Source organism: Bos grunniens, chromosome 14 (genome assembly GCF_055505025.1).
Source record: "Bos grunniens cultivar Pamir isolate PY7600 chromosome 14, Bosgru_T2T1.0, whole genome shotgun sequence".
Classification (NCBI taxonomy): Eukaryota; Metazoa; Chordata; class Mammalia; order Artiodactyla; family Bovidae; genus Bos; species Bos grunniens.
This window is the reverse complement of record NC_141178.1, coordinates 12,064,948-12,091,982: the sequence shown is the minus strand read 5'-3', so window position 1 is coordinate 12,091,982 and position 27,035 is coordinate 12,064,948. Positions and strand designations below refer to the sequence as shown.

General features: G+C 44.9%; 1 protein-coding gene across 14 annotated transcripts in view; it reads left to right on the top strand.

Annotated features, from left to right (window-relative positions):
• Positions 1-270: 270 nt before the first annotated feature.
• Positions 271-27,035, top strand: part of LOC147359043 (uncharacterized) — a 48,295-nt gene continuing 21,530 nt past the window's right edge. Inside the window, exons 1-8 of one of the 14 annotated variants that reach the window (XR_015140153.1) lie at positions 271-941; positions 1,597-1,727; positions 2,157-2,292; positions 13,748-13,822; positions 17,479-17,578; positions 18,438-18,555; positions 19,111-19,230; positions 19,321-19,446. Coding sequence is in view for 4 of the 14 variants with exons in the window: in XM_086335307.1 (XP_086191433.1) it covers positions 13,816-13,822; positions 17,479-17,578; positions 18,438-18,555; positions 19,111-19,230; positions 19,321-19,383 (408 nt within the window). In the remaining 10 variants the exon portion in view is untranslated. Of the gene's footprint in view, positions 942-1,596; positions 1,728-2,156; positions 2,293-2,527; positions 5,162-7,246; positions 7,331-13,747; positions 13,823-17,478; positions 17,579-18,437; positions 18,556-18,948; positions 19,231-19,320; positions 21,579-27,035 lie in introns of those variants that run through there. The other 13 variants (XM_086335307.1, XR_015140159.1, XM_086335308.1 and 10 more) reach the window with 13 other exon arrangements.

Sequence of the window (27,035 nt, the reverse complement as noted above, 5' to 3'; positions counted from 1 at the left end):
CTAGATGAGTGAAGAAACAGCTCTGCTATAACAGCTCTGAGCTCTCCAAAGCCGGTCCTGTTTTGAGGGGTTTTTGGAAGGACCTTCCCATCATGCTGCTAACATCCGTCCCCCTTTCATGGCAGTATCTAAGCTGGCTCTTACCCAGTCTCTGAAAGTCTGTTTTCTTTATTTCTAAAAGTCAAGGACCGATCCTGTAACACTTACAGAATGTTCTTGAATAACCAATTGACCCTGATTATTTAATGAATAATCTTCTTTTACTTGTAGGAATGAAAAACAAAGGGAAGTGCCAAAGGGGAGCAATCCTAGCATGGCAGCTCTGCGGTGGATGGTCGCCTTGCCACTAGACAGAGACCCAGACAAACAAAGTGAGTGGGAGCCAGACAGCCAGCTTTCCAGCGCACCCCCGGGAGGCATCCTCCAGCGCCTTTCCGGCACAGCTTGGAAGGGGCGCCAAATGGGGACACGGCTGACATCCGCCTCAGTTCTAACCGCTGCAGATCAATGAACCTGGCACCTAGCTCATCTTTATTTGGGTTGCTTTTGAAAGCCCAAGATAGGGAGAGCCACCGGGCTCTGCAGCACAACGTGTTGGTGGCCTTGGCCACAGGCTCTTCTGCTGGCTGCCTCTCCGCTGTGCTGAGTCATTCTCAACAGGGGAGGCGGCAGGAGGAAAGGGCCTCTTTGCAAAGATGTGGAACCAGCCTAACCATATCCCAGGTCTTTGCGCAAACTGGGTATTGCTGCTCACTTCTGTCTGAGCCATGGAGTCAGGAATGTAGCAGAAGCGAAGAATGGGGGCCTCGTAGAAGAACAAGCCAACGTGTATCAGTGCTGGGGCAAGCTTAGCGCCAGAGGCTGACACACACACTCACAGGAAATGCCCACAGAAGCTCTGAAAACTTCACACCAGAGCCCTTCTCTACCCTGGATCCCAGGTATGAAGGCTGCTATCCAGTCTTAACCTCCGCAAGCCTCCAAGAGGTTCTGTCACTGCTTCACGCTCTCCCCGAGACCAGGCAGCACTTGCTGGACTTGCTTTTCTCAAACTCGGCCTCTCTCTTTCACCTCAGAACCTTTCCAAGTGCTGCACCTTCTCCCGGAGCTCTCTTCTCCTCCCAACTCCGCTTCCTCCAGCCTTTTATCTTAGTAACTCAGTATTTAGGTCTCAGTTCAAGTTTTCCTTTATCCAGCTTCACCTAACCCTGCACTGTGGGTCTGTATCTCTCTTCAAACCTCTTACCTCAGCTTGTAATCACATTTATTAGCAATAAGTCAGTAGTTATTGCAGTGAGTGTTTTATCCCCATTGTTAACACAATTCCTGGCTCTAGAGCTGACCTGTTGGGATTTAAATCTTATCTCCAACACCTACAGCTGTATAACAGGGGCAAACCACATCTGCCCATGCCTCAGTTTATGCATCTATAAAATGGGCATTAGAATAGAACTGATGTTTTTGAACTGTGGTGTTGGAGAAGACTCTTGAGATTCCCTTGGATTGCAAGGAGATCCAACCAGTCCATCCTAAAGGAAATCAGTCCTGGGTGTTCATTGGAAGGACTGATGTTGAAGCTGAAACTCCAATACTTAGGTCACCTGATGGGAAGAACTGACTCATTGGAAAAGGACCTGAGGCTGGAAAGATTGAAGGCAGGAGGAGAAGGGGATGACAGAGGATGAGATGGTTGGATGGCATCACTGACTCGATGGACATGAGTTTGGGTAAGCTCCGGGTGATGGACATTGAAGCCTGGCGTGCTGCAGTCCGTGGGGTCGCAAAAAGTCAGACACGACTGAGCAACTGAACTGAACTGACATCATAGAGTCTTTGGGATGATCAATCAAGTGAACCCCTGAGGGGCTGGTTCTGCCTCTTCTCCTTGGTGTTGACACCTGTTTGGACTTCTGCATTCACAGGGATCAGTCAGTTCAGTCGCTTAGTCGTGTCTGACTCTTTGCACCTGTGTACATTCACAGGTATAGTCTGAACCTAAGCCTTAACCACTCCTGACTTCTTGTTTCCACCAACTGGTTTTGCTGTCAGATTGGCTCATTTCTGCCTGCTCAGTCCACGATTTTTCGCTTCAGTCCTGACCCTGTTTCTAGCCCCAAAGCGAACACAGACAATCACCAGCCCTGGCTCTCATCCAGGTTGTGATGCCTGCTCTGGAGGAAGGGGCACAGAGGTGACAGCAGGGAGGAACCGGATGGACCGAGCTCTGGCCTGAGCCAGCACCACCAACAGGCTGGGAGTCCCTGAGGGGCAGAGATGACACGCAGAGCAGTGGTGAGACTCCTAAAACCTGCCTTTCATCACATTTTCCCCTGCTCCCCTCCCTGACCTGGGCAGCAGGCTGTCACGCTCCCCTCCCTTGTGACCTGAAACAGCACTGAGAATTATGTTGGTGGTGTTTCCCACTGTGATCACTCGTCTACTATGTTGTGATGACATTTTACATGTTTAATTTTTATTTTACCTCAAATTAGTTTTTTAAAAATATTTATTTATTTGGTCGTGTCAGGTCTCAGTTGCTGCACACCGGTTCTTCACGTGGGATCTGTCATGTGGGATCTTTCGGAGCAGCACGTGGACTCTCTAGCTGTGGCTCACAGGCTTCGTTGCTTCATGGCATGTGGGATCTTAGGTCCCCAACCAGGGATCAAACCCATGTCCTCTGCATTGCCAGACAGATTCTTAACCACTGGACCACCAGGGAAATCCCTCAAATTAGCTTTTAATTATAAAAGTAAAATAATTTTATATGAGGGCTTCCCAGGTGGCTCAGTAGTAAAGAATCCACCTGCCAATGCAAGAGATGCAGGAGACCTCGGTTCAGTTCCTGGGTCAAGAAGATCTCCTGGAGGAGGAAATGGCAGCCCACTCTAGTATTCTTGCCTGGGGATCCCATGGACAGAGGAGCCTGGCTGGCTCTAGTCCATAGCGTTGCAAAGAGTCAGACAAGACCGAAGGACTGAGCACACAAGCAAATTTACATGATTTAAAACTGATCAGAAGCATAGAAAAGTTATGAAAAAGCTCTCTCCTAACTGCACACAAGCAAATTTACATGATTTAAAACTGATCAGAAGCATAGAAAAGTTATGAAAAAGCTCTCTCCCAACTTACCTATACTTGAAAGTCCCAACCCTTTCTGGGGGGGTGTCCACAATCTATTGTGTGTCCATCTAGAAGAAAAAGAAGTCACTCAGTTGTGTCCAACTCTTTGCAAGTCCATGGATGCAAGTCCATGGATGCAAGTCCACTGTCTGTCGATGGAATTCTCCAGGCAAGAATACTGGAGTGAGTTGCCATTCCCTTCTTCAGAGGATCGTCCCAACCCAGGGACTGAACCCAGATCTCCTGCATTGCAGGCAGTTAGTTTCTTTACTGTCTGAGCCACCAAGGAAGCCCTGTCCTTCTAGAAAAATGTTTGCCAAATATGGATTTATGCAAAAATATCTGTGCAAATGATATATCATACATATTGCCCTGCACAAGGGCACTTCTTTTAATAAAGTTGTACCTTTGTTTCATTTTAAAAGAGACTGAAGGAGAAACAAAGATTCAAAATACCACTTGTCAACCTATGCTGATTTTTCAAATATTATGGATATATGACTCATTCTTCTCAAGGCAGTAGCATTCTGTTCACAAAATTCAGAAAGGTCATCATTTCAAAACCAAAGAAAAACTTTGGTCTTAAATGGATAATGGTACTTGTACAGAGTAGGCATTTATAACCCATAGTGATACCACAATTGATAACATTATTAGAATATTCTAAAAGAGAAAGCTGCCTAAGAAGAGTTGGTTATTCCTTCCCTTGTGCCTTGTTATACCTTGAATGCTATAGTCACATCCATATTCCATATTTATAATTGTGTGTTTGCATTTCTTTCCTTTTGAGTCTTATTTAGTTTTCAAGCCGCATGGACTCAATAGTGTCTGGGACATAATATGCAGTCAGTCTTTGCCCTGTCAGTCTCTATGTAAAGGCATAGCTTCAACTCTTAAATATAAACAAGTGACCAAGGATGAGCAGCCTTGAGGAAAGCTATGTCATAAGATCCAGGAAATAGGGGACCTAGCACGAGAAGGAGGTGGAGAGAATAACCAGGATGATGGCAGAAGTCAGTCCTAGGACCACAGCTCTGCAGGAGGCCTTCTAAGAGATCAGAGGTAAAGGAGCAAAGGAACAGAGGATATCTCCAAGGAAAAAGTGTGATTAATAGGTTACCTGGGGCTTCCCTGGTGGCTCAGGGGTAAAGAATCTGCCTGCAAATGCAGGAGACATGGATTTGACCCCTGGTCTGGGAAGATCTTACATGCTCCACACCAGCTAAGCAGCTAAGTGTGCCCCACTACTGAAGCCCATACACCCTCGAGCCCACGCTCTGCAACCAGAGAAGCCATCCCAGGGCGAAGCCCACACACCACCACTGGAGAAAAGCCCCCACAGCAACAAAGACCCAGAACAGCCAAAAGTAAATAGATAAATAACATTATTTAAAAAAATAGGTTTCCTGATGTGTTTGATCATGTTGAGGGAAACTTTACAGCTTTGTAAGTGAGTCGGGCTGTAAATTGGTGATAAACACACAACATAAACTAAAGGAATAAAAAAAAATAATAACACAATCCTTAACTCCAAGAAAAACAAGCCCTTCTACAGGAAAGCAAAATAAACAATGCTTGACTAGACATAAAAATATAAACACAAAATAGTAATTTAACAAAAATTTGGGATATAAACATACTTTGGATATAAATATACTTGGAAAATATATGGAGATGGAAGTGAAGTGAAAGTGAAAGGCACTCAGTTGTGTCTGACTCTTTGTGACGCCATAGACTATACAGCCCATGGAATTCCCCAGGCTAGAGTGGATAGCCTTTCCCTTCTCCAGGGGATCTTTCCCACCCAGGAATCGAATCGGGGTCTCCTGCATTGCAGGTGAATTCTTTAGCAACTGAGCTATCAGGGAAGCCCATGGAGGTTGAAGTATAATATAGCTTATCTTTCAGGGTACAAAGTCAATCAATAATGTCTATAAAATTGGGAAAAATAGCAAAAATTTTCTGTTAAAGCATATTACTTAGACGCTATGGTGATTCCTTAGAAAATCAAAATATTAAAAAAAAATAAAAAATAAAATCCCCACATAATTCAGTAATTCCTCTTCTAAATATATATCCAGCTTCCCATGTGGTGCTAGTAATAAAGAACCCGCCTGCCAATGCATGAGACATAAGAGACACAAATTTGAGCTCTGGGTTGGGAAGATCCCCTGGAGAAGGAAATGGCAACCCACTCCAGTATTCTTGCCTGGAGAATCCCATGGACAGAGGAACCTGACAGGCTATAGTCCATCAGGTTGCACCAAGTTGGACATGACTGAAATGACTTAGCACACACAACACAAATATATATCCAAAAGAAGTGAAAGCAGGGTCTTGAAGAGGTATTTGTATGCTAATGTTCATTGCAGCCTTATTCACAACAGCCAAAAGTGAATATCCATAGCTGAATATATGGAGAAATAAAATGTAGTGTACAAACACAATGGAATATTATGTAACCTTTAAAAAGAGGGCAGTTCTGCCATTTATGTTCACATGGGTGATTCTGGAGGACATTATGCTAAGTGAAATAAACAAAGAGACAAATACTGTATGAGTCCACTTATATAGGTAACTAGTCAAATTCACAGAAACAGAAAGTAAAATGGTACTATCAGGGGCTGATGGGGAGGAGGGTATGGAGAATGTTGTTCAATGTGTATAGAGTTGTAGTTTTGCAAGATGAAAAAGTTCTAGAGATCTGTTGCACAACACGGTAAATATAGTTCACACCACTGAACTGTACACTTAAAAATGGTTAAGGTAAATTTTGTGTTATGTTTTTTAACCCAATTTAAAAAGAATCATAATTAAAAGACACTTGCTCCTTGGAAGAAAAGCTATGACAAACCTAGAAAGAGTATTAAAAAGCAGAGACATCACTTTGCTGGCAAAAAGTCTGTATAATCAAAGCTATGGTTTTTCCAGTAGTCATGTATGGACGTGAGAGTTGGACCATAAAGAAGGCTGAGCACCAAAGAATTGATGCTTTCGAATTGTGGTGTTAGAGAAGATTCTTGAGAGTCCCTTGACAACAAGGAGACCAAACCAGTCAATCCTAAAGGAAATCAACCTTGAATATTCATTGGAAAGACCATTGGAAGATGCTGAAGCTGAAGCTGAAGCTGAAGCTGAAGCTCCAATACTTTGGCCACCTGATGTGAAGAGCCAACTCATTGGAAAAGACCTGATGCTGGGAAAGATTGAGGGCAGGAAAAGAAAGGGGCAATAGAGGATAAAATGGTTGGATAGCATCATCAACTAAATGGACATCTGAGCAAACTGCTGGAGATAGAGAAGGACGGGGAAGCCTGGTGTGCTGCAGTTTATGGGGTCACAAAGAGTCGGACACAACTTAGCAACTGGACAACAAAAAACCCTCATCAACTGTACAGTTAAAATATATGCATTTTATTGTACACAAGCTATGCCTTAATGAATTTGAAATCAGCAAAAATGAAGAAGCGTGTTACTTAGAGAAAACACTAGAAGAAATAGCTCTTTTTAAAAATCTCTTTAAAGAGGTCATCCCTGGGGATGGGGGAAGTAGAGCAGGGACTACTACTTCATCCTACAATTAAATGTTAAATGGTATATTTTGTTCATATATTGCTCAGGAAAAAATAAACAATTAACTTAAAAAATCCATTCAAGGACATGAGTAAACATTAAGTTTTCAACATAAAAATAGATCAAGACTACAATTCAAGAAATACAAAGAGCTAATGAAAATTTTAAAAATTCAAAGTTATTAATAGCCAAAGAAATCCAATGAGGTACTATTTTTCCTATTAAAATAACAAACAGTAATAAAAAAATCATGTCATTCAATGAAGGCATAGAGAGAATGAGATGAAGGTTTTCACATGTCATGGAGCAACCTTCCAAAAGGATACTTTGAGAATGTGTATTAAGGTCCTTGGGGCCATACTTTTTGACCCAGTGGCTCTAGTTTCAGAAGTAATCATACAGAAAATTAAGGATTAAATCAGAGACATGGATAAAAATATATATACAAAAGAGTTAATCATTGAACCATTATTTGCAATGTTTTATTATAAAAAATTTCAAACACAGAAAAGTTGAAAGTACAATGAACTCCCATATACTGTTCACCTAGGTTCAACTGTTGACAATTTGTCACAAGTCAAATTGGATGACCTCAGTAGTTAACAGTGGTTATGTCTGGCTATTGGGATTACAGGTAATTTTTACTTTTTATATCATATTTTTTAGCTTTTAGTAAAAACAAACATCAACACTATACAACTCAGCAATCCCACTACTAAGCATATTGTTGTTCAATCGCTCAGTTGTGTCTGACTCTTTGCGACTCCACGGACTGCAGCTTCCCTGTCCATCACCAACTCCCGGAGCTCACTCAAACTCATGTCTATCACATTGGTGATGCCATCCAACCATCTCATCCTCTGTCGTCCCCTTCTCTTCCTGCCTTCAATCTTTCCCAGCATCAGGGTCTTTTCAAATGAGTCAGCTCTTCGCATTAGGTGGCCAAAGTATTGGAGCTTCAGCTTCAGCATCAGTCCTTCCGATGATCTTTCCAATGAATATTCAGGGTTGATTTCCTTTAGGATTGACTGGTTTGATCTTGTTGTCATGGGAGTCTCATGAGCCTTCTCCAAGGCTCTTATAGTTCTTCTGTGTATTCTTGCACTTCTTCTTAGTATCTTCTGCTTCTGTTAGGTCCATACCATTTCTGTCCTTTATTGAGCTCATCTTTGCATGAAATGTTCCCTTGGGATCTCTAATTTTCTTCAAGAGACCTCTAGTCTTTCCCATTCTATTGTTTTCCTCTATTTCTTTGCATTGATCCCTGAGGAAGGCTTTCTTATCTCTCCTTGCTATTCTTTGGAACTCTGCATTCAGGTGGATATATCTTTTTTTTTTTTTCTCCTTTGCCTTTCGCTTCTCTTCTTCTCTCAGCTATTTGTAAGGCCTCCTCAGACAACTGTTTTGCCTTTTTGCATTTCTTTTTCTTGAGGATTTGATCTTGAGGTTTTGATCACTGCCTCCTGTACAGTGTTACGAACCTCCATCCATAGTTCTTCAGACACTCTGTCTATCAGATCTAATCCCTTTCTATTTGTCTCTTCCACTGTAAAATTGTAAGGCGTTTGATTTAGGTCATACCGGAATGGCCTAATGGTTTTTCCTACTTTCTTCAATTTAAGTATGAATTTTGCAATAAGGAGTGCATGATCTGAGCTACAGTCTTGTTTTTTTGCTGACTGTACAGAGCTTCTCCATCTTTAGCTGCAAAGAATATAATCAATCTGATTTTGGTATTGACCATCTGGTGATGTCTATGTGTAGAGTGGTCTCTTGTGTTGTTGGAAGAGGGTGTTTGCTATGACCAGTGCACTCTCTGGCAAAACTTTGTTAGCCTTTGCCCTGCTTCTGCACTCCAAGGCCAAACTTGCCTGTTACTCCAGATATCTCTCAAAGTCCTACTTCCTATACCCCGAGGAAACCCAAAATTGAAAAAGACACATGAATCCCAATGTTCATTTCAACTTTATTTACAGTAGCTAGGACATGGAAGCACCCTAAATGTCCATTAGCAAATGAATGGATAAAGAAGCTATGGTACATATATGCAATGGACTATTACTCAGCCATAAAAAGGAATGCATTTGAGTCAGTCCTAATGAGGTAGATGAACCTAGAGTCTATTATAGAGTGAAGTAAGTCAGAAAGAAAAAAATGAATATTGCATACTAATGCATATATATGGAATCTAGAAAGGTGGTGCTGATGAACCTATTTGCAGAGAAGCAGTGGAGACACAGGCATTGAGAACAGACTTATGGACACAGCTGGGGTGGGGTGGAGAAGGAGAGGGTGGGAGGTACGGAGAGAGCAACACGGAAACATACATTACCACATATAAAACAGACAGCCGATGGGAATTTCTGTATGACTCAGGAAACTCAAACAGGGGCTTGACAGCAACCTAGAGGGGTGGGATGGGAAGGGAGGTGGAAAGGATATTTAAGTGGAAGGGAACATGGGTAAACCTATGGCTGATTCATGTTGACGTTTGGTAGAAATCAGTGCAGTACTGTAAAGCAATGATCCTTCTATTAAAAATAAATAAATAAAAACACACATCAACAATTCCTAATTAATATTTCAGCGAAAAGAAATTCCTGATAAGTGATCTGTTTATTCAACAGATATTACATGGTGAGTCGTTTCCTATGTGTCATGCCATATTGCCCTCCCACTACTAATACCATTTCTGAGTTCAAAATGCCTACCTTCAGAAGCTTTAGTAAAGTCAGTGGTGAGCTTCTCCAGGTTTTTGTTAACAGTTTCCCTTTGAGAGAAGTTTGTAGGTTGCACATTATTTATCTGAAACTAGGAGTGAGTTTCCCTCTGGGTCAATCTGAAGCTACATTTATTACTATTTCTTCAATATCTGATGACCTTGGAAATTGCCCTGAATTCCAGCTGGTTGCCTGTCTTAACTGGTCTGAACCACTCCTCCACGCTTGCCTGTCTGGCTCTCACATACCGCTCTGGAAGGCCTAGCCTGAACCCCTAGTACCTGATACCCCAGGAGAATGAGAAAGGTGCTCCTCCCACCTCCCATGCCCCTGTAGTGCTGGGGTCTCCTGCAGCACGAGATTGCCCCTCGATCTCCTTACCTGCTCCCAACACCTGGCTCTTGGCTCTTGAGGACAGGATCTGCCTGATCCCAGTGTCACAGGACCGAGAAGACAGGGGGGCCCAGCACCTACTCTGTTGTTTAGAAGATCGTTCCTTTGCTCTGGAAACTATTCAAAATGACTTGTTTTTTTTGGGGGGTGGTTTCTTAACTTTACTGAGAGAAATGCCCGAAGAAGATGTGGTTTCCCATCTGGCTACCAAGCAAGGGCCCAGAAGTTTTGTCCTGCCGCTGATCCGCGAGCCTTAGTTAGGGCAACTTTTTCTCTCCCAGAGGGCAATTTGCGAACAACACGGACCACCTTCCAAAAGTCTGCTGTGGGAGGAAGGCTGGCCTGGGAGGAATCCAAAAGAAAAGCTCTTTTTGAGCTACCTGAGCGGAATCCACCCTCTGAGGAGATTTACCTCCTCTCTGAGCTCGTTTCCTCGTTTGTGAAATGGTTAAGTCTGGACTTGAAGGTGTCTCAGGCTTCTTGGTCAACATGAGTCAGAGCAGGGCCCTTGCCGGAGTCCTAGCTAGGGGTGGAGGGGATACCATCAACCCAAATCCCTAGAAAACACCAGACAAAATTAAGACAAAGGAAATTCAGAGCAGGTCTCCTCCCTGGCAGGCGTCCCCTCCACTTTGGAGAAAAATTAAAAGCCCACCTCAAATGTATGCCAGTTTCCCTGGTGGCTCAGACGGTAAAGCGTCTGCCCACAATGTGGGAGACCCGGGTTCAATCCCTGGGTCGGGATGATCTCCTGGAGAAGGCAATGGCAACCCACTCCAGTACTCTTGCCTGGAAAATCCCATGGATGGAGGAACCTGGTAGGCTACAGTCTGTGGGGTCACAAAGAGTTGGACATGATTGAGCGAATTCACTTCACTTCACTTCACCTCAGCCTATTTTTTTGCAGAGCATCCCTGGCTAGGGGCCTCAGGGGCACAAGCTCACCTTGACTTGCAGCTGTTGTTGCTGTTTAGTCGGTAAGTCATGTCTGACTGTTTTGTGACCCCATGGACTGTAGCCTGCCAGGCTTCTCTGTCCATGGGATTTCCCAGGCAAGAATAGTGGAGTGGGTTGTCATTTCCTTCTCCAGGGGATCTTTCCTACCCAGGGTTCGAACTTGCGTCTCCTGCACTGCAGATTTTTTACCAGTGAGTCACCAGGGGAGGCCTTGCAGCGGGGAAGATGCTTCTACATATGATTTGCAGACTTGAGAGCTAATTCGTGGTTATGGGGATGACGCAGCTGAGCTGGAAACAGAGTTCTGCACGCACAGCTACCTGATGAACAAGGGTCAGGGGCTCTGTTAGCTTCGACCTCCTGCTAGCTGGCCCGTGCCCAGGGCCTGCCTACCTGGCCAGGCTGCTCGGTCACAGTGAAAGGACTGCTTCGCTCTGGTGACAGGCTGCTTTGGGGTTGGTACATCTGAATCATTTTCATAAACAGCAAATGGACCTCGGGTTCAGATGCCCACACATCGTGTGTCACAGCAGCCTTCAGAGAAGCGTCACAAAACGGGCAGACGGAAGATCAGGAAGTAAGTTAGGGCACAGGTTAGAAGAGGGCACGTTTCCGAAAAGGTCCTCACAATTTATCTTTTGAAACGCAGAGACAGCTGCGGGGCTTCAGAGGGTGTCGTGCTGGAACGAGCACTTCCTGGGACAAAGTAATTACCCAATGGCTCCCCAGCGCTCTGGAGACCAGTGACCAGCGGCAAAGGGCCTCTGACTAATGTGAACTGAATTTTAAAAGGCGCGATTTTGCCAAAAAAAGAAAAGCAGGACAATAATGAAATTCATAAACATTTGAGTATGACATTTATGACTTTTCTTCTTTTGTGCTTGAGATATTTTTCTTTGATGAAATCCAGGGCACAGAGACTTTACATCCTGGCTATTCAGAGTTAAGTATCTCCAACTTTGAGTATGACTGCCTTGTGACAAAACAGAGCGCGGGGCAGGCGTGGAACTTGTAGCTTCAAACTCATAAAAACACAGAAGCCATAATGAAGTGTGCCTCCTGGTGCCTTTATTAAAACCTGCTGGCCTGACGCTCCCAGACAGGCCTAGCCCACACCACCTGCTGCAAGCCTGGGTGAGCCGCCAGCCTGGCGTGTGGGTAGATTTGGGCCCTTTGGCGGTGCCTCCCACTGTCTCTTGCACTGATTTCCTTTGACCTCTAGAGTAATTTGAAAACAGATGATGTTTTGCTATGGAAAGTTTTCCTCTTGGAACTGTGCCCAAGCTTTTGATATGGGAAAATTTTTGCATCAGTTGCTTAATAATTCCCAACACACATCGTAAAACCCTCACAATTTAGGGTACTTTAGTTCACCCTACCAAAAATAAATCAATTTATTAAAAACAACAAAGGGAATTTATTTCCCACAGTAAGTTGAGAGAGGGAGAAACCAGCAGGGCCGTCAGTCTCTGGGGCGGAAGAGAAGTTTTTACTCTTCTTTCTCCTTGCTGTTCAGTCACTAAGTCTTGTCCGACTCTTTGCGACCCCATGAACTGCAACACGCCAGGCTTCCCTGTCCTTCACTGTCTGCTGGAGTTCGCTCAAACTCATGTCCATTGAGTCAGTGATGCCGTCCAATCATCTCATCCACTGCCGCCTCCTTTTCCTCTTGCCCTCACTCATTCCCAGCCATCAGGGTCTTTTCCAAAGAATCAGTTCTTAGAATCAGACGACCGAAGTATTGGAGGTCCAGCTTCAGCATCAGTCCTTCCAATGAATATTCAGGGTTGGTTTGCCCTTCCTTGCTTCTAGAGCTGCTAATTTGCTTGTTGAGATTCTCGGACACTGATGGGGTCATGTTCAAGGGCACAAGGTGCCAGGAGTGAGTGGCTCTCTCATCCTCCGTGTGTGGTTGAAGTACCCTGAGTGGGGACGTACCGGCCCATCTTCCTTTCTCTTCTCAGTGGGAGGGAGCCAGGAAAGCACTCTCCCTTCCCTGTAGGGAGCGTTTCTCCTTTGCTGCCAAATGGAGAATGAGGATTTGGACACAGGAGGAAACTGAGGGCTGCCCTTCAGGCCGCAGGCCTCTTGGCCACTGTCTCCAACTCATCTCTTTGGATTTTGCACAGAGCAGTGGTTCTCCAACCTCCACAAGCATCTTAATCACTGGAAGACCTTGTTAAAGGCCAGACTGCTGGCCTCCAGCCAGTGTCTGACTCAGAACGTCTGAAGTGAGACCTTAGGATGTGCATTGCTAATGAGTTCCCAGGTGATGCTGAAGTTGTTGGTCCAGGACCACGCTGTGAGAATTATGATAACGTAACATTTTGCTTTCTTTTACAAATTAGATGTTCCCGGTCCCTTGCTGAATACCATCAAAGCCTCTCTCTGACCCCTGAAACGAGTAACAAAATTATTAAATTATCCCAGTAATAGACAATGGATTTTATGATGTAATGATAAAGGACTCAGAAGTTTTTAACCTAAAGAGGAAGAGGCAAAGAATCTCAAGGAGAAAGCTGTCCATATTTCCTACACACAGTTAAAAAGGCCTGAGCAGCTATGAGAGAGGGCCTGGTGGACATGTGGAAGGATTTCCAAGGATGATTAAGCAGGCTCGCTGAAGGGGCCTGGAGAAATCTTATCCTCAGGGGTCTCCAAAAGCAGGATCCATGACTATCACTTGGACTGCTTGAACCTGGATGACAACATGCATTTCTAGAAGAGTTGTGATTAGCTTGATTCTCATCCTCTTCCAGGAACTATGCTACATGCTTTATTTTATTCTCTTATTAATTCTGTAAAATTGGTGCTCATATCACCATTTTACAAATAAGGAGGCAGAGACCACAAAAGCCTCAAGGTCACTACACCTGGAAAGTAGCAGAACTCAGATTCGGATCCGTGTCTGTGTGATTCCCTGTCCCAAGTTCTGGTCGTACATGAAGCTGTAACTAGCTATTGGTGGTTTGTATCTTCAGATTAAAGAGTCGTTCCTGTCCCAAGAAGTTGGGAAGAAGAAAGTTCCCTGTAACTGAATGAAAGACGCATGATTGGTAAGTTTTGAAGGGTTGAGGATTAGGGAGTCGGGGTAGAGGATGTTGGAAGCACACAGGCCCTGGCCAACCAGTGAGGAGCTGGGGTGGGGGTGGGGGGACAATATGAAGAGCCTGGACCCCATGGAGCAGATCACACTGAAGAGGGTGGAGAGAAAGGAAACTCAGCTCACAGTTTGTAGCTTTCATAATTTTGCTTGGGTCAGATCTGCTGAATATAGGCAGTATCAAAGTCACCCAGATTCAGTATAGACTCACTCAGGATGGAAGTTTGTTTCTCTCTGATGTGAAAGTCCAAGCTGGTGGAGCAAGTTTCCTTTGTGATAATGTCAGGGGCCCCAGAAGATGTGGCAAGAATACACAGAAAAACTATATGAAAAGGGTCTTAATGACCCAGATGACCACGATGGTATGGTCACTTACCTAGAGCCAGACATCCTGGAGTGTGAAGTCAAATGGACCTTAGGAAGCATTACTATGAACAAAGCTGGTGGAGGTGATGGAATTCCAGCTGAACTATTTCAAATCCTAATAGATGATGATGTTAAAGTACTACACTCAATATGTCAGCAAATTTGGAAAACTCAGCAGTGGCCACAGGACTGGAAAAGGTCAGTTTTCATTCCAATCCCAAAGAAGGGCAATGCCAAAGAATGTTCAGACTACCCTACAATTGTGCTCATTTCATATGTAAGCAAAGTTATGCTCTAAATCTTTCAAGCTAGCCTTCAGCAGTTTGTGAACTGAGAACTTCCAGATGTGCAAACTGGGTTTAGAAAGGGCAGAGGAACCAGAGATAAAATTGCCAACATTCCCTGGATCATAGAGAAAACAAGGGAATTCCAGAAAAACATCTACTTCTGCTTCATTAACTGCACAAAAGACTTTGTGTGGATCACAACAAACTGGAAAATTCTTAAAGAGATGGAAATACCAGACCACCTTACCTGTCTCCTGAGAAACCTGTATGCCAGTCAAGATGCAACAGTTAGCACCAGACATGAAACAGTGGACTGGTTCAAAATTGGGAAAGGAGTATGTCAAGGCTGTGTCTTGTCACTGTGCTTATTTAATTTATATGCAGAGTACATCATATGACTTTCCTGGCTGGATGAAACACAAGCTGGAATCAAGGTTGTGGGAGAAATATCAACAGCCTCAGATATGCAGATGATACCACTCTAATGGCAGAAAGTGAAGAGGAACTAAAGAGCTTCTTGATGAAGGTGAAAGAGGAGAGTGAAAGAGCTGGCTTAAAACTCAGCATTCAAGAAACTAAGATTATGGCATCTGGTCTCATCACTTCATGGCAAATAGAAGGGGGAAAGTGGAAACAAAGGCAGATTTTATTTTCTTGGGCTCCTAAATCACTGTGGACGGTGACTACAGCCATGAAGTTAAAAGATGTTTGCTCCTTGGAAGGAAAGCTATGGCAAACTTAGCATATTAAAAATTAAAGACATCACTTTGCCAACAAAGGTTCATATAATCAAAGCTGTGGCTTTTCTGGTAGTCATGTATGATATGAGAGTTGGATCATAACGAAGGCTGAGCACTGAAGAACTGATGCTTTTGTTTTGAGTTGTGGTGCTGGAGAAGACTCTTAATAGTCCCTTGGACTACAAAGAGATCAAACTAGTCAATCCTAAAGGAAGTCAATCCTGAATATTCCCTTGAAGGACTGATGCTGAAGCTGAAGCTCCAATACTTTAGCCACCTGATGTGAAGAGTTGACTCCTTCAAAAAGACCCTGATGCTGGGAAAGATTAAAGGCAAAAGGAGAAGAGGGCAGCAGAGGATGAGATGTTTAGACAGCATCACTGACTCAATAGACGTGAGGTGAAGTGGAAGTCACTCAGTCGTGTCCAACTCTTTGCGACCCCATGGACTATACAGTCCATGGAATTCTCCAGGCCAGAGTACTAGAGTGGGTAGCCTTTCCCTTCTCCAGGGGATCTTCCCAACCCAGGGATCGAACCCAGCTCTCCGGCATTGCAGGCAGATTCTTTACCAGCTGAGCTACAAGGGAAGCCCCAGTAGACGTGAATCTGAGCCTAATCCTGAAGACAGTGAAAGACAGGGGAGCCTGGTGTGCTGCTGTCCGTGGAGTCACAGAGTCAGAAACGACTGAGTGGCTGAACAGCAGCAACAAGGCTGCTCGTGGCCACCTGCCCCCAACCCATTCCACAAACATTACGTTTTCTTCAGGACTTGGCCAGATGTCATTCTCCCCAGAAAATTACTTGGATCCTATAGTTTCATTCTAAACCTCCAGGCCGCTCTCCTGTTACAGCACGCCTCATTTTGCTTATCTTCTTATTTATTTACTTGGCCACGCCCAGCTTCAAGACATGTGGGATCTTAGTTCCCTGACCAGGGATCAAACCTGTGCCCCTTGCAGTGGAAGTGAAGAGTCTTTACCACTGGACAGCCGAGAAGTTCCTCTTATCTTCTTGAGGCTGAACACTATGCTGATTTTGTCCCTAACCCCAGAACAAAACACAATGTCTGATAAATCTCTTAGTAAGTTTATGTTGGGTCCACTTAAAACTCCAAGAATCAAGTTGTACTCAACACTTCTGTATCATGCACATCACAAGCCAATGGCTAAGAGTTCTGTGCCCTGGCAGGGAATTCACTGCCTGGGTCTGGGCCTGGAGGTAGAGCTCATGCCTGGCTAGCATAGAGCTGTCCCCTCTCCTGCAGGCCACATGGGAGGAACAACTGGGCCAGGGAACACCCCCTTAGAGAATACTCAGGTCTCTCAGCTTTTCCCATCATTTCAGATCTTCTACCTTGTCTCCTGGCTCAGCACCTTATAGACATGTCAGGGCCTTTTATAAAATCCCTTCACAATGGCAATGAAAGGCAAGCAAAGCGAGGCTCCATCCAGCCACTGCAAGGAAAGAAAATGTCGGAGGTGGTTTAGCTTCAAGTCTGAGGACAACAGAGGCCATCAGCTTTTGGCCCTTGGTAATTTTCAGGCGTAGCATGAAAAGGTATTTCAAATCTGGCAAAAGATCTGAATCTGTGTCCCAGCATATCTGGAGTCAGAGAAAAAAGGTCATATTATTTGCTTCCTGGTATTTGCAAACCCAAGGACCAGACACTGAACGGCTGGGCTGTCTTTCCTTGGATGCAGAAGAACTCAGACGAGAGGGTGATACCCACTTGGAAGGGGACAAAGGTCAGAGGTCACTCATTCATTTGTCACCCAGCAGTCACCCTCCTGGTGACTCAGGCCTGCGCCGGGCCCTTCAGAGATCAAGACCCACTCTGCCGCGTGCTGTCACCACCAGGCAGGATGTGACACGCACAAGCTTGTGTGCTACTAAACAAAAATCTCTACAACTTAGATGCCGTTGCTTACAGTCCACTTGATAAACTATGACCTCCTCGTATTAGCGGAAGTCAGACAGCCATTAAAAAGCATAGTGACTGTAAGATATGTTGCTATGAGAAGAAAGGAAGCTTCAGGACAGTGTCAGCTTTGATTAGTATGAAAAAGGACCTATCTACCTGTGTGTCTACACACACATACACATGGGCATGTGTGGTCTTAAATGCTTACTGGCTTATTGTTGATGCGCTGGGAAGGGAAACTGGATAATATAAGGTGAGAAGAAGATGTAACATTCATTTTATATATATTTCAGGCTTCCCTGGTGGCTCAGCAGTAAGGAACCTGCCTCTCAATGCAGGAAATGTAAGAGACACAGTTTCAATCCCTGAGTTAGGAAGATCTCATGGAGGAGGGTATGCCAACCCACTGCAGTATTCTTGCCTGGAGAATCCCATGGGCAAAGGAGCCTGGTGGGCTACAGTTCATAGTGTCTCAAAAGTTAGACACAACTAAAGCAACTGAGCATGTATGCACGCACACATAAATATATATATTTCAGTAATGTGTGGACCTTTTAAAAAAATCTTTAAAATAATGCTCCTTTTTGAGTTAAAAAAAGGCAACCTGAGGAGGGTTTGAATCCTACTCTTGAATACTCTGCCAGGCACTGGCGTGTGTGCATTACCTCATTTACTCTTCACGAAACCCATGAGGAAGTTACTGTGGTCCTCAAATAATCGGTGAAGGAAGACAGAGCCGCTGTGGAGAGCCAACAGGGAGCTGGCACTCCCGGCCCAGGTGTTGAGAGCGGACTGAGCCTCCATTTCTAGAGTGAGTCGGAGGAGTCAGGCCAGGAAGGCAATGCCCGGTGAAGAGGGCCACAACCCAGCCAGGGGCCCAGGACTGCTTGATGGCACCGGGGTGTCAGGCATTGCTTCCTTCTGATATCTGAGCCCTGGAAAGTGAGGAGGATGAGGCAGGAGAAGAAATGGGGGTGAAGCAGGGGGTGAGAAGCGCATCTGGGCGACAGAGCAGCAAGGGCTGAGGGGTGACGGGGCCCTGCTGGGGCTGCCTGTCCCAGGGTGATGAGCATTGAGGACAGGCTGCAGACAGAGGCTGGAGCCCTTGTGGGAGGCCCCGGGCAGCCCTTGCTGAAGGCAGCCAGGAGCTCCAGCAAGGTTCAAACCAGGAAAGAGGGTGTGTGCCCGCTCCTGCCTCATCATCTTCACCCCATTGTCTGTCCTTTTTTAACACTGACTGCTGTCTACAAAGGGCTTCCCCGAAGGCTCAGCGGGAAAGAATCCACCTGCGTTGTAGGAGATGCAGGAGACGTGTGTTTGATCCCTGGGTCAGGAAGATCCCCTGGAGGAGGACATGGCCACCCACTCTGGTATTCTTGCTTGGAGAATCCCATGGACAGAGGAGCCTGGTGGGCTTACAGTCCACGGGGTCGCAAAGAGTCGAACATGACTGAGTGACGGGGCACCCACTGTCTATAAAATCCTTGTAGCTCACTTGTTTACTCTCTGTGTCCCTCAACGGATATATAAGCTCTGGAGAACTAGGACCACGTGTGTCCTGTGGGCCCCACTGTCTGCTTGCCTAGAGCAGCGCGGGGTATACTTGGGCTCTCAGCATTGAATGAACGTGTGAAAACTGATTGATTGCCATCCTGCTGTGCACCCCATGCCCCAGTCCTCGAATGCAGGAGGGAAGTTAAACACTGAGCTGTTCTATCTCCCCCTAGGTCCACTCCCTGCCTTCTCCACCCTCTCAGCATCCTGGGGGGTGGGCTTGGAGGAGCCCGTAGGGACTCCCTTATGCTTTAGCTTCTTGGAGGGTCCAGCCAATGACAGCACTGGCGGGAGATCAGGGAGAGGGCCTTCCATTAAGCCTGTCTTTTATTCTCTGTACGCTGAAGCTTTGACCTCTTTGACTCCATCAGACCCTGGAGTGCGCCTTTCATAAGCAGATAAACCAATCCAGTGTTCCCGCTACCAGCTGCCATCTTCATCAGCTCTCCCCTTCTGGGGCCTGGTCCCCTGCCCTCCTCATCTCGGACCAGGTACGAGATGACTAGAGGCAGCCCCTACTCCCCAGTGTTTAGCCTAGCCAATCCTAAGCTTCCTTATCCTGCCTCTCTTTTTCCTTCCAGTGGGAACCACAGGAAAGGCTCTTCCTGGTCATGTTTTCTTCTGCTCCTTCTGCCCCTGACTAGTTATAGCGCCTCCTGTGGACGCCTTACACAGTGGAGTGCCACGCCTCCTATTGCTGAGGAAGCGTGAGTAGAAACAAGTCTTCCTTCACAAGTCATTTCGTGTCTGTGTGTCTTGAGGGACTGGATTAAAACAAGTGCCGGGTACCCGGAAAACTGGGCACAGTTAGGTCGGGGTATGTGTTCCCTCTACATCCTGTTTGTGGAGGGCTGGCTGCACCCCTCAGGTGAGTTACTTAACTTCCCTGAGCTTTGGCTTCCTCATATGTACAGTGGAAATACTATTATCCACCTGGCAGGGTTGTTCTGAGGGATAAACAGACAATGTACTGTATATATCTTCCCAGAAGGGGAGCTTTTTCTCCCTCTGAAAACTTACCCCTCAGAACTAAAAAGGAACTACCTTATATTTGTGTCCCTATAACGAGGTGTGTTTCTACTGTTTCCACTGGAAACAGTGGCTGACTTTATTTTTGGGGGCTCCAAAATCACTGCAGATGGGAATTGCAGCCATGAAATTAAAAGATGCTTACTCCTTGGAAGGAAAGTTATGACCAACCTAGACAGCATAGTAAAAAGCATATTACTTGGCCAACAAAGGTCCATCTAGTTAAGGCTATGGTTTTTCCAGTAGTCATGTATGGATGTGAGAGTTGGACTACAAAGAAAGCTGAATGCCGAAGAATTGATGCTTTTAAACTGTGGTGTTGGAGAAGACTCTTGAGAGTCCTTTGGACTGCAAGGAGATCCAACCAGTCCATCCTAAAGAAGATCAGTCCTGAGTATTCATTGGAAGGACTGATGCTGAAGCTGAAACTCCAGTACTTTGGCCCTTGATGCAAAGAGCTGACTCGTTTGAAAAGACCCTGATGCTGGGAAAGATTGAGGGCAGGAGGAGAAGGGGACAACAGAGAATGAGATGGCTGGATGGCATCGCTGACTCAATGGACATGGGTTTGGGTGAACTCCGGGAGTTGGTGATGGACGGGGAGGCCTGGCGTTCTGCAGTTCATGGGGTCGCAAAGAGTCGGACACGACTGAGCGACTGAACTGAACTGAACGGGGTGTGTTAGAGGCCCTGTGATAGCCTCTCAGACTCACTTGGTTTCAAGGTAATTCCCAGCTGCCACCGGCGGTGTGCCTTCACACAGGGGTAACGACAGCCTCCCACTTCCTGCTGCACCTTCTTCCCGCCCCTTTGGGGGCTCCCTGCAGACGCTGCCATGTTGCTGTGAGGCCCGTTCAGTGCCCTGAGCTTCCATGGGGCGGGGGAAGCTCCAGCTTCCCAAGGGCCAATATTGACCCCAGGGAGACTAGGAGGGATGAATGCGTGCCCCTCCCCCTACCCGTCCCAAGAAGCAGTTATAAGGCCTTTTGAAGGATGTCTTGAGAGATGGTGCCCTTGATACCAGCAGGGGTGCAGCTCAGGAATGCACCCCATATCTGCTGCTGCCCAGCGCCCCACTCCTGCCTGCGGTTCCCTGATAGACTGGCAGCTGGAAGGCTTTGCTTTCTGTGGAACCCGGGCCAAGATACTTGAGGATTCTTTTCCTTTATTTTGACAAAGTACTATTTGAGATGGACAAATTGTTCTGAGACAATGTTCTGCTGTCAGCTGCAGTTTGGAGTGGTTATAAGGGTTGCCTTACACAATGGATTTTTTCAAAGGAGGCAGATTTAATACAGATATAGTCATAAATCTGTATTATCTCAGGATAATACGGATTTAGTCATAAATCTAGGGATATGACTTCACAAGAGCAAATACTAGATATCATTGAAAACAGGCCTTTAAGGATCACTTTTAAAAGCAATAATAATTTTATAAATACCATAAATACACATTTAGAGAATGAAGAGACACATCTGTACTAAGCCTTACAGAGATGGATATCTGGGGCCTCGGGCACATTTTCATTAACAGCATATTATTATATGGATTCAAAAACCAATGTTATCGCAAAACAACTTAGCGGGAAGTAAAGGTGATGTGTTTTGGAAAACTGTTAGATGCCTCAAAATGTGACTTCGGTTGTGACAAGGACAGAGATAGTAAAGGAGATATGAAGAACTAATGTAGGATGGTTTCATGAATGTGAGATGGGAATATTTAAAAGAAATATTTCTAAGTTAGCAGTATTTCTAAATTACTATAATGTTTGTAATGTCTTGATAAATTAATAAATGTAAAAGGTAGACATTTGTCTGCTTCATTTCTATTTCTAAAAGAATATATCCTCACATTGTTCAAAACCTCTTTTTCGATCTTCTGTCTTTCGAAAGTGGAGACTCATTGTCCTTTTCGCGTTTGCTGTCTGTTTAGACATTTGTGGTACATAGAGGGCTTGGCACAAGGAAGGAGTTGGCAGGCGCCAGCCCCTCTGCCATCTTACTTCCTGATTAACAGATCAGGTCTCCTTGCTCTCTGCTGCTCGGATTCCACCAGGCGCTCGTTTGCTTTGCTCTGTTTTCTCTAATAAGGGAGCCAGCCTTGGGCCTAGATAAGCACCTGACTCTTTTTACCTGGTGTGTCCTGGCTGTCTTTCTACTATACAGCTGATGGGGGGTGGTGGTGGTGGGGTGCTAGTTAAATTGGGATAATCTAATTTTTGCTGATGAAAATGATATCTTATTTGCCCAAGAGATATGATTCTTAGGAGAGTCCATTCTGCTTATCTTGAAGAAGCAGGGCATCTGCCAATTGCAGGTCAGAGCCACACAGAAAACAGGTGCAGGGAAATATCACTTATTGGGAAATTTTTCTCATTACCATAGAGGCAATGGTGCTCAGAGGTAGCTAAAACCAGACTGACATGACTGTGGCTGCTTTGAGTAAAGAGAATCCCAGGTTTTTGCCCTTCCTACAAGCAGAGACGTTACTTTGCCAATAAAGGTCCATCTAGTCAAGGCTATAGTTTTTTCAGTAGTCATGTATGGATGTGAGAGTTAGACTATAAAGAAAGCTGAGTACCAAAGAATTGATGCTTTTGAACTGTCATGTTGGAGAAGACTCTTGAGAGTCCCTTGGACTGCAAGGAGATCCAACCAGTCCATCCTAAAGGAAATCAGTCCTGGGTGTTCATTGGAAGGACTGATGTTGAAGCTGAAACTCCAATACTTTGGCCACCTGATGCGAAGAGCTGACTCATTTGAAAAGACACTGATGCTGGGAAGGATTGAAGGCGGGAGGAGAAGGGGATGACAGAGGATGAGATGGTTTGATGGCATCACCGACTCAATGGACATGGGTTTGGGTGAACTCTGGGAGTTGGTGATGGACAGGGAGGCCTGGCGTTCTGCGGTCCATGGGGTTGCAAAGAGCTGGACACAGCTGAGTGACTGAACTGAATGGCTCTTCATCAGGCATTAGGTTGTTTCACTATTATTATGGCTGTTACTTGGCATCTTCACTGGATCCGCGGCTCCTCAGCAGCTGGTCTTTGCAGGCAGGATCCGTACATAGATGCCACTGTGTTCTCAGGAGACACAGGCAGAAAAGTTACCACGTGGGTGTCTTCTGACAGCTGGAGAAGGAAAGCAGTTGATAGATGCAGTTATTGGGACTGAGCTCTTGAGTGGTTTCTGGGTCTCTGATCACCAATAAGGTGAGTCTAGAGCAAGGCTCTGAAGCCAGCTCCAAAAAGGGAACAGGAAAATGGCTTCCTCTCATTAGCTGACCAGCTGACCAGTGAGGGTGGAGTGGGAAGGACTTGGATTTGGGGTCAGGCAGGCCACGTGTGCATTTCAGCTCCTCTGCTTACTATTTATGTAACCCTGAGTGTATTAACCGTTTTTGCTTTCCATTTCTTTAGTTCAAAATGGGTATAATAATAGCTTCCCCCTTTCCCCTTAAAACTGATAAAAAGAATTATATAAAATAAATATGGGAAATTCTTGGCACATTGTCTGGCACCAAGTACTCCAAAGATGTGAGCTGTTATATTGACTATATTACATTTTCTTTAGATAGCACTTGACTATGCAAAATCCTTTTCTGTCAACGGACGTGTCCTTGCTCTCGGTACACTAAGCACATCATGACTATCCTTGACAAGTTCTTAGAACTTCCTCCCCTAATCACTACCCATGAGTAACAAGAAAAATAGACATGAAGTCATAATTAAACCCCAAATACTTCACATGGGTTTAGGGAATGAATTAATCAACTGAAATAGGCTGATAAGAGATTAGATAAAGAGTTCTTAAAAGAAAAACAAAGGATGCTGCAAAAACTGGTAGAATTGTTTCTTCTCGTGGGGTTGCTTTTTAGTGATCTTGGTGGCCAAACAGGCAAGTAGAGAAGTAGCTCAAATTCCCAGGTAAGCAAAACATTTGTTTTCATTACTCTCCTCAAAACATCTATCATTACTAAGTCTGAAGCAATAAAGTATTGTTCTAGAATCTTTGAGTGAGGCATTAAAATGAAATACTACCCTGAAGGACAGCAAACGAGAGAGGGCTGTTATCTTCCCTTGGACTTCGCCCCCCAGGCACTCAGCTCCTCTCCTGAGAAGCAACCAGAGTTACCAATTTCTTATGCATCTTTTGGAGATATTCTGTACAGAATGAAGCAAAAAAACTTTTACCCTCTTTTTTATACAACAAACCAAATGCATTGCTTCATATTTTATTATTCTAGTCAACAGTGTATCTTGATAATCATTGTAAAGTCAATACTGAGAACTTCCCCATTTTTTTCAAGGCTGCAGAGTATTAGATCTTACACAAATACCATCATTCATTGAGGGAATCCCCTCCTGATGGACATTCGGGTTGTTCTCAGTCTTTTGCTATTACGAAAAGTGCTGTGATAAATAACTTCTGACTTATGATGTTTCTCACGTGTAGAGACAGAACGTTTTTTAAAAGTATTTCTTAATCCTTTGGGGTCAGGATGCCCAGACACTGAGAAACTTATGTAAGTCATGTCCCTCCAACACCAGGCCAGGGCACCAAGCCCCCAGCTGCGGTGGGGGTGGGCTGCCAATGGCTCGACGCTACCTCTTTCTCCAGGGTGCCACCCTACTCAGATTACCCTGCAGTGCGCCCCAGCAGCCGTGACTCACCCAGAGGGACAAAACGACTGCCAATTCCACATGCATCTCATGCTCCGGGGCGCCCCGTGGGATCACGTTGAAGCTGGACTCGGGTTGAAGCTACCTTCTCTCTTGGTTTTATTCTGTGCCTTGTCCTGTTTTCCTTAGTCTTTTCACCTTGAGATAATTCCCTCATGCACCCAAATTCCTGTTTTAGGCTCTGCCTCAAGGGTACGTACCAACGTAAGACAGGGTTTCTCCTAAGAAAAATGTACATACAGATGTCAAAGAGAATTTTAGATAATTTCAGAGAATTCACTGGGCCTCTGAGTTCCAGACCAACACAGGGCTTTTACTTCGAAACATCCTAAAACATTCACAGTCTCACAAATACCACCTCACATAAGAGAGTACATTATAGCCAGCTATTTCTTCCGTACTTTAACTTCTCTATTTCCTTTTCAGTGGAAGATGTCAACTTGATTAATTACCTTTAGAAATTCAAATATTTTAATCGCTAGTTGGACTGTTCACAATTGATTGGTTAAGAAGTGGAAATTTTCACCACAAAGTAAGCTCCAGTTCTCAAATGCATGCCCCGGGTAAAGCGTTTTTCCCTTTGGGAAAATAATGGAAATGCGTAATCTTTCCAAGTTGCTTCAATATCTGATGTCCTTTTGGGGGAAAATGTGGGAAGTATTTTCTCAGTCTTTTGAGGTTAGATGCTCTGGTTTTCTCAGAGTTCCATAGAATTCTGAAGGACACATTCTGCTGTAATTTACCAGTTTTTATTACCCGGTTTTCAAAAGTTTTAGGAAAATTGCTTTCTTAATCACTGGTAAATTCAAATGCCACAGATTCTTCCAGTTGGGTTTAATGAATCAAATAGGTCCTGAAGAATGACTTTTCTAACCAGAATGGCATCTGAGTAGAGCAGTGTAGGTCTCCATGTCAATTACTGAAGCTTTGTTTTTAGTGCTGCCAGATGTGAGGAGCCGTGATGGATAGGAGCCTGAATACTAATGATTAATAATAACAGGAGCAGCATCGACGGCAGCTGCTGTTTACAGAGCATCTGCTCCAATAGCACTGTGCTAGGCACTTGCTAAATGGTTTATGTGCGCCATCTGATTTAAACCCTCACGACAACCCCAGAAGGTAGGGCTCACATATGAGGAAAACGAGGGGCCAAGAGGTGCTTCTTTTTCGACTTCAGTGATATCAAATCAAGAATCTCCCAACCTCTTCCCAATAAAAAGCAGCCGAAGGGTTACGATTGTGATTGCCACATTATGGATGGGACTGAGTGGAAAAGGAGGAAGAAGTTAGGAGGGATGGGGCTGGCAGGACTTGCTGAAAATGAAACTTACCCCTAAATGTGCTGTTGGCGAGGCTGCCATCTCCACTGACCGTGGAGAGGGCCTTGGGGTGGCAGTGGCTGACTGAGGACCCCCTCCAGGCCTTTGAAAGGGGGGATTCTCAAGTGTGAATTAAACATAACCTTCACCCTTCTGCCCTCCAGATTCTGAATCCATTTAGAAGAAAATAGGAGTAATACAGGGTGCAAAATATCTGCTTTCAGGATAGTCAAGCTGATTGCAGAGCATGACTGGAACTTTGGACAACTTAGTGGTGTAACCCCATCCCCCAGTTTAAACTTTGGGAACTGCGCACAGGAAAGCAGCCTGGAGAATCGGGCACAGCCTCACACTTGTGGGACTGAGACTGTGAGACAGGCAGAAGGAGGGACTTCGTGTGTGCCTTTAACTCACTCGCTTTGCTCAGCAGAGGACCTGAACAGCCAACATCCAGGGCCCAGTGAACGTCAAATGCTAGTCACCTCAGCAACCAGATAAATCACTCTCACCATAGGAGGAGGACTGAGAGTTCAAGAAAGGGACCAGAAGCCTTTCCTCTGGAGAATAGGACGGATGTTCACTCTCCTCTACAGAAATATGAAGATAAATATGAACCTCCTGCCTCAACCCTCCCCAGCAGGAACCTCTGCTGTGAAGCCCCACTTGTTCAATTTTGATTTGCTTCTAACAGATGCCACATATCACAGGAATTCAAGACCGAGACTCAAATAGAACAGAAGCATAAAGATACAAAGTGCTTCACATTCCCCACTACTGATAAAAATAAACTGCTGCTCATAAGCCACTCAGGTGGGGATATATGACAGTTGGATATAGAAATACATGCAGCATATAGCCCTTGGGGAGTGGTGAAAATCTTTTAGACAGGAGAAAATCTAGATGACCTGGGGTGCGGTGATGATTTCTTAGATACAACACCAGATGCACGATCCAGGAGAGAGATACTCGATTAGAAAGACGTCATTAAAATTAAAAACTTCTGCTCTGAGAGACTGTTTAGAGAATGCGAAGACAAGCCAGGGACTAGGAGAAAATATTTGCGGAAGACATATTTGTAAAGGACTGTCATCCAAAATATACCAAGAATGCTTAAAGCTCAACAGTAAGTAAACAAACAACCTGACTTTTTAAACGGGCAGAAAATGTGAACTGATATCTCACTAAAGAAGATATAAAGATGGAAAATAGGCATAGGAAAAGATGTTCAGTATCATTTGTTATTAAGGAATTGCAAATTAAA